Source organism: Chiroxiphia lanceolata, chromosome 25, assembly GCF_009829145.1.
Source record: "Chiroxiphia lanceolata isolate bChiLan1 chromosome 25, bChiLan1.pri, whole genome shotgun sequence".
Taxonomy (NCBI): domain Eukaryota; kingdom Metazoa; phylum Chordata; class Aves; order Passeriformes; family Pipridae; genus Chiroxiphia; species Chiroxiphia lanceolata.
The window spans coordinates 1,249,718-1,257,076 of NC_045661.1; the positions used below are offsets into that span (position 1 = coordinate 1,249,718).

Consider the following 7,359-nt stretch of genomic DNA (forward strand, 5'->3'; position numbering starts at 1 on the left):
GTGGGATCTTCTGGCCCCCTTCTGCCTGGCTCCTGCAGGAGCCTTGGCTGGAGCTGGGGGGCTGCCCCCAGCCAGGGACCAGGGATTTTTGGGGAGCCACCTCCTGCATCCCACAGAGTGCCCGCAGGCTCTGCCTCCCCGGCTGCTCCCCGCCTGGAGCCAGAGGCCCATGGGCTGGGAAATGGAACCTTCTGGTCCCCTCCGTGTGAAATTACCATTTTTAAGCATCCTCCAGCTCAGCCGTTAAAAACCGGCGGGGCTGAAGCCCGGAGAACACCCGGAAAACAACACCCAGCGGTGCCGCCCTCCCTCCCTCTCTCCGCTGACACTTTTCCAGGTGTGTTTTCCCTCCTATGAATGTCCTGGCAGGGAACCCGCCGGGATGCGGTGGAGCGGCAGCTCCGCGGCGCGGGGAAGGCTCCGTGAGCACTTGCCATGCCTGGGACAGCCACTAGTCGGCAATTCCAGCCTGGATTGTGGCTGGGAAAAGACGTGGCCTGCGAGAGGGGAGGCTGCGGTGCTCGGGCTCCTCAGACGCGCTCGGTGCAGTTTGGGAAGGGCTTTATTGGTGGGTTTGGTGCCTACAGTTCATGCCGGGAGGGTACAGGGTCTCGGGGGGGTTTTTGCTCTTCGCATAGGTACAACGCGGAGGGTCGGGGTGACCCCTGCAGGTCATCCCCAAAGCTCGCTGCCCCTTTGTCACCTCGGACTGAACTGCCCAAGGGTCCGACTTGGGTGGTTTTGGCTTTTGGTGGATTCAAACGTGCTGTGGGAGCCCGCGGTGCCGCGGGAATTTATTTTTTTTGGGGTTTTAATTGAGGTACCTCGGCTGCCTGGGCAGGGAGGGAGCTCAGAGCCAAGCTGGGGGGTGCCCAGGCAGCTGAGAGTGACAGCACCAGGAATTCCCACATCCCTCAACCCCGTCCTGCCCTGATCCAGTGGGCTGGGGAAGATTTGAGGCCTGTAACCAGGCTGTTCCTCAGGGGTTTCTCTCTGACTCCAGCAGCAGGAAAGGTTTCTCTCCTTTAATTCTGGAGCAGGCTGATGGAAGGTGGTGGTGGGGAATGGAGGGGAAGGAGTGGATTTGCTGTTCCTCATCCTAGACCGAGGGATGCTTCAAACTGATATTTTAACCCTTTACTGCTGCAGCTCCCAACCTCCTGGATGCTTCTCCTGTGGCCAGGGGGTTCAGAGCTGCTGGTTCTGCAGGACCCCCCACCTGAACCCCCCACGGGGGTTGGATGCTCAGGGCCAGGTTTGAGAGGGGGGATGAGCCCCATCCCCACTGCATCCCCCCAGTCCGGGGGAGAAGGTGTGTGAGGAGTGGCTGTGGTGGGGTCAGAGGGGGTCGGTGCTGGGATCCGTCCCACCCTGCGTGGCTGAGAGTCAGGAAGAGGAAGAATTCTGGGAAGAGGAAGAGTTTGGGGTCGAGAGGCTCCGGCTGCCGGAGCCCCCTGATTGCGCTACCGCGAAGCCGAGTCAGGCTGAGAAGCTGCACTGGAACGGGGCGAGGGTCTCCCCAGGGTCGGGGGAGCCAAGTCCTGAGGGTGGGAGGGGCCGGCTCAGATCTCGATGACGGTGGCCCGGCGCAGGCACAGGGGGGCGTCGGGGGGCACCGCGTTCCGCTTGATCTCGTTCCCGTCGAGCCGCAGGACCTGGAGCCGGGAGTAGTTCATGACGTCCACCACGGAGCAGAAACTGCTGATGGAGAACTCTGTGGGGAGAGAGGGTGGAGCTGAGCACAGGCTTCAGCCCCCTCCAGCCTCCCCGATGGGGCTGGGTTTTGGGGAACGACGTCAGAAATGGCAAAGGGGCTGCTGGGTCAGAGGTATCGACCTCTAGAGCTTCTTTACGTTAAGGTGGGCAGGGAAAAAAATAGAGCCACCCCAAATCGCTGTGAATTCAGACTCAACACGCTCCTCTCTTAAACTGAAAGGGTTCCTGATGCTCCTGGCTGCAGGCAGAAGGAGCAGGCAGGTTTGTGCCTATCCAAGGGTTTGGAAGCAGGTCCTTGGCTCCATTGCCCAGCCGGGGTGGAGCTCGTAGGGTGGAGCAGGATGGAAAACATCGCCTTTCATCAGGAATTGCCTCTGTAGCCCCTTTTGGAGGCTTTACAGGCTGCAGCCTCCATCCCCTGACCCTCCCTGGCCACCATGGGACCCCCAGGCAGCATGTCCAGGAGGAAGGATGTCCCTGTCCTTATCCAGACATCCCCTGTCTGTTCGAATGCTGCCAGCGCCAGGCAGGGAAATTCCAGCCCAGCCCAGACTGGGTTTGGAAGGAGGAGATGGAACAAACCCCAACGTACATTTTTCTGTGCAGGATTTGGGACTAGAGGGCAGCAAAGCTCCAGGCCGGGATGCTGCTGGGGAAGGAGGGGGGATGCGGGGGACCCCCGAGCGCACGGACTGGGGGGCTGGAGGGGCACGGCCCCGGCCCGGGGGCACCCCCAGGGGTTGGTGCTGCACAGCTGGACCCGGGGGTGCCGAGAAGGTCGGTGGCAGAAGGTGCAGCGGGAGGAGAAGCTGCTGCCAAGCCCGAGCGGCTCCGCGGTGGCTCCGTGGCATTTGTGGGCAGACGGCAACAGCTACAGATTTTGAAAGCAAACATTCGGGAATCTGTTCTTGTTTCTGTGTTTCTGTCAGTTCCCCGGTGCGGGGTTGTGTGTTTTCTCTCTGCAACACTGACACATCCCCGTCCCCATCCCAGCCCTGGGAGTCCAACCCCCGGGGGCTCCAGCGCCGCTCCGGGAGGGTCCTGCCCTCGGGGTCTGGCAGGTGAGGGGGCAAGGCTGGATTTTTCCAGGAGATTGCTTGGGGGTTTATTTTTCTAGCTTATTTTTATAAATAGCAGCCCCAGAACAATCTGTTCCTGTTATTTATTTGTGTATTAAGTGGAGTGGATTTCAGTCCTGGCAGGAGATGCTGCGTGGAGGGCTCCGATCACCGAGAGCTCCCATCTGGCCCAGCCCTGGCAAGGACGAGCCCCTGGGCTGCAGGCTGGGACCCCTGGGGGGCTTTGGGGCCATGGATGGGGCCATGGGCTGTGGTGGGGCCCTGGAAGGTGGGCAGAGGGGGCCATGCTGGCCCTGGGCACTGCAGGGGAATCCCTGACCCCTGTGTTAGTGCTGCCCAGGGTGACGTGTGTTCCCACGTGCAGTGACCGTGGCAGAGGGGACACCCCACCTCTGTCCACTGCTGCTGACCCCTCCACCCATGAGCACTGCTGGACTGAAGCCACAAACCCCTCCCCAGGTGGTGCCTCACCTGCTTCTGGCATCTCCAACCAGAAGATGTTCAGGCTTCTGATAAACACCCAGAAAAACCAATGCAATGACCCCCTGGATCAGACTGCAGCATTCTGGGCTCCGTGTGTGTTGGGATGCCACAGGTCCCATCCCTGCCTTGCTCAGGGCCACCTGGAAGTCTCCCAAATTCCACCTTCCTGCTCAAACCATTACCCCAGGTGGTCTCCCACAGGTTGTTTATCCCCATCTCCTCATCCCCTCCTACACCTCCATCCCTCCCTCCATCCACCTCCATCCATCACCAGCCCCTCTCCACCACATTCCTGCTCACCATTGATCTGGTTCCCCTGCAGGTAGAGGTTCTCCAGGTTGGTGTTGACCCGGGGGATCTTCTGGAGCCGGTTGTAGGAGAGGTCCAGCTCGAGGATGCTGCTGCTGTTGAACGTGTTGGAGGAGAGGCCTTGGTTTGTCAGGCTGTTGTGGGACATCCGGACATAGAGCAGCCTGGGAGACACCTGGAAATAGTCATCAGGGATGGCGTTGATGTAGTTGTACTCGAGGTAAAGCTGTTCCAAGGACACCGGGAGCCCGTCAGGGACTTTTCTGAGGTGGTTGTAGCTCAGATCAGCAAGGATCAAAGACTTGAGCCCTTTGAGGGAAGCCCCCATCTCAAAAATGAAGTTGTGGCTGAGGTACAGGGCCGTGAGGTTCTCCAGACCCTCCAGGGCGTTGGAGGGCACCTTGGAGATCTGGTTGTAAGAGAGGTGGAGCTCTCTGAGGGAGCGGGGCAGGGGCTGGGCAGCTTGGTCAGGTTGTTGTTGTTCATGTACAGCCTCTCCAGGTTCTTGAGCTTCCCGAAGACCCTCTTGCCCATCCTGTCGCTGCTGATCTGGTTGTTTGCAGCGCCAGCCACTCCAGCTCCGTGGCGTTGTCAAAGGCGCCCTCCTGGATGGAGGTGATGAGGTTGTTCTGGAAGTAGACGTACTTCATGCGGGAGGGCACGAAGGGCAGGTACCTCAGGTTGCGGGTGTCGCAGTACATGGCCGAGGAGAAGTTGGGGGGACAGTCACACTCCTGGGGGCACTGCCAGGAAGGGGCCTGCTGGGGTTCCGGGCCGGGCTCCGGCTCCGTGTCGGGAGCTGCGGGGTAGGAGTACACGTACGGGGGGCTCTCGTCCTCATAGTAGGGCACGTAGTTGTAGGAGGCCACGCGGGACTGCCTCAGGTAGTACTGCAGCCAGGCCAGGTCCTCCTCCTCATTGTACTGGCCCAGCGAGGCCCCGCAGAGCCCGGCCACGATGAGGATGGTGATGGTGACCCAACACATGGTGCTGGAGGGACCTGCCGGGGGAGAGGGGGGGAAAACTGTCAGCAGGGTCAGCTCTGGTTTCGCACCGCCTGGGAATCCAGCGGGGTGGGAGGGGGGTGCTGGATGGGCTTGGTGGTACTTGGCAGCAGAGCTGGAGAACCTGAGTGAATCCTACCCAAAAAACCCACAGCTGCTGACATCTCCTGTGTGCAGTTACCTATCTTCCCCCTTTTCATCTCAAGCCTGTGAGAAACCTCCACCCCAGCGGAGATTTACCTGTAAAATCCTGGTTTATGGATATTTCTGCTAGGAGTGAGGAGAGGATGGAATACAGGACCCATGGTCTGGATTTGTGTAAGGTCACACGAGGTTTGCTCCGAGGTGCCCGAGGTTGGCTCTGCATGGGAGGGAGGAGAAGGGACTTGGAAGCTCTCCAGCTGAATGAGTGAGAGGGAAAGCTGCCAGCTCAGGTTGATTTGGGAGCTCAAGGCATGTTTTGATGGAGCTTCAAGGCATCTTTCGGTGGAGCTCAAGGCATCTTTCATGGAGCTCTATTTATGCCACACTCGCAGGCGACACGACTCGCTGTGGGTTCCATCCTGCTCTCCCTCCCCCCATGAAAACGCAGGATGCTGGGACTGATGTAAATCCTGGTAAACAAGTTCTGCCTTATTTGTGAAATGAAACCACTCCCGAGCTGAGATTCCCCCAGCTCAGCCCTGACAGGAGAAGGGGCAGCACCCCCGGGCCCTCGGCGTGACCAGGGACAGGGAGTGTCACCAGACCTGGCGATGGGCTCTGCTTGTGACATCCAGCCACGAGGGCTGGGGTCCAGAGGAGAGCAGGGCTGGGAGCTGGGAGCAAGGCAAAGCCATCCCTGACCCCCGTGGCTTGGTGTGGGCTTTGCAGCCACCCCGTGCCATGCCCAGGGCACGGCGGGGCTGCAGCAGGAGGGACTCCAGCCACAGCTGCTCATCCCGGGCTGAACGAGCACACGGAGTGTCCTGGAGCCAGGCAGCTTGAAATCCCTCCAGGAAATGCTGTTGGGAGCGGGAGAGGAGTCGCTCCCTCCTGTGGCTCCTACATACGTGGCTGGGAGCTCATCCCTGCCAGCTCGGCTCCAGCAGCCGGGCGAGGGCTGAGCAGGGACCAGTGTCCCCCCCTCACTGTGCCAGGGGTGGCCGTGGGGTCACCTGGTGACCCCTCACCGTGTCCCCAACCCGCAGCATGGAGGGGGTGTCTGGCCTGGCAGACAAAGTGGGCACAGCTGCCCTGGCACGGGAAGAAAAGAGGGACTGAGCTGGTGGTGGGCAGACATGGCTCTCCGGCTTTCTCCTCCTCTCCCTCCTTCCCCCTCTGCGTGGAAGCAGAGCAGACGTGATCCTTGGGGATGCTGTGTGCCACGGGGGAGCTTGGCAGTGGCAGAGGAGTTTCTCCTCCTCCTCCTCCTGCTGCTCCAGGGCACTGTGCCTGCTGACATACCAGAGCCTCCGGCTTCTCCACCCATGCAGAGCCACTTGGCAGCCCCTTCCCAGGGGCCCCTCTGGGGCAGGACCCAGCCATGGGGTCTCTCCACCTTTCCTAGTGCCCCCCTTCAACCTGCTGGTGACCTCAAGCCTGTCCCTAGCAGACACCACTGACCCCTCTTCATTTGTGGGTGGCTTCTCCCCTCCCTGGTGGGCTTCATCCCTGGTTTTGGGGGTGGGATCTGACTTGAATGTTCCAGCCTCGAGATCCATGTCACCTCCTGGTGTCCCTGCTCTGTGCCAGGGGCTGCTGAGCTAAGGGGGTCAGCTCCTCATTCCAAGAAGGAGCAGGCTTTGGAGGAAGGGGCTTTTATGGACTGTGGCCATCCATGGACTCGGCCCGTTGCTGCTGTGCCAGGCATGAAACCAGCTTCCCCTTCCCTGGGGATGGGATGGGTAGGGAGGCACTGCCAGCCCTGGGTGTGCATGGGTGAAGGTGTCCAGCTCTCAGGTGAGTGGGCATGGAGCTGCCAGAGGGGCAGGAGGGAGGTGGGTGGGATGGGAGGTGGGCAGGAGGGGAGATGGGCAGCAGGAGAAGTGGGCAGGAGAGAGATGAGTGGGTTGGGAGGTGGGCAGGAGGGGAGGTGGGTGGGATGGGAGGTGGGCAGCGGGAGAGGTGGGCAGGAGGGAAGGGCTTTCCCAGAGGTGTGGGAGCTCTGGCTCTCCCAGCTGTGCCACCCGTGTCGCTGGCGTGTGCTCCCCGTGGCAGCCGCGCCGGCCGAGGGCGCAGGTACGGAAATAAAAAAAAAAATAATAATAAAAAAAATCCTAATAAATATATACAGAGCCGGACTTACCAAGGTGAGATCCTCCTCTCCAAAGCCTGGCTGTGCTGCTCCGGGCTCGCCCGTGTGTCAAGCAGCATGGAGTGAATCCCGAGCCGCAGAGCCTGGTGCCCGCCCCAGATCCCAGAGCAAATATTGTGCTTGCAGGTCACGGGCTCGCCAGGGTTTTTGGGGAGTGACCTCCCAGCAGCAGCCAGTTTGCAGGAGAGACTGGGAGACCCTAATGCTGCCTGGCGTTATAAATAACCTGCTTTTTCTTTCCTCCCTCTCCCTCTCTCTCTCTCTCTCTCTCTCTCTCCCGTCTTTTCTCATAGGAGTGTTGGCACTTTTCAGGCTCTCTCTGTTTAACGACTTAGTGGAATTGGGATGTTGTTTTTAAAAGGGCTGTTGTCAGGTCTCCTGTGTTTCTCATCAGGGAGTGATGGGGAGGCCTCTGGCCAGATTAAAAAATATCGGATTTTGAGGTGCTGAGGATGGGATTCTTTGGAGAGAC

The 7,359-nt window shown here is 60.1% G+C and overlaps 1 protein-coding gene across 1 annotated transcript; it reads right to left on the bottom strand.

Moving 5' to 3' along the window:
• Positions 1-544: 544 nt before the first annotated feature.
• Positions 545-7,129, bottom strand: FMOD (fibromodulin). The gene is given in 5 exon segments (XM_032710628.1): positions 545-1,714; positions 3,579-4,043; positions 4,046-4,147; positions 4,150-4,587; positions 6,879-7,129. Coding segments are annotated over 4 exon segments (1,143 nt in total). The 5' UTR covers positions 4,574-4,587; positions 6,879-7,129; the 3' UTR covers positions 545-1,562.
• Between the last annotated feature and the right edge of the window lie 230 nt (positions 7,130-7,359).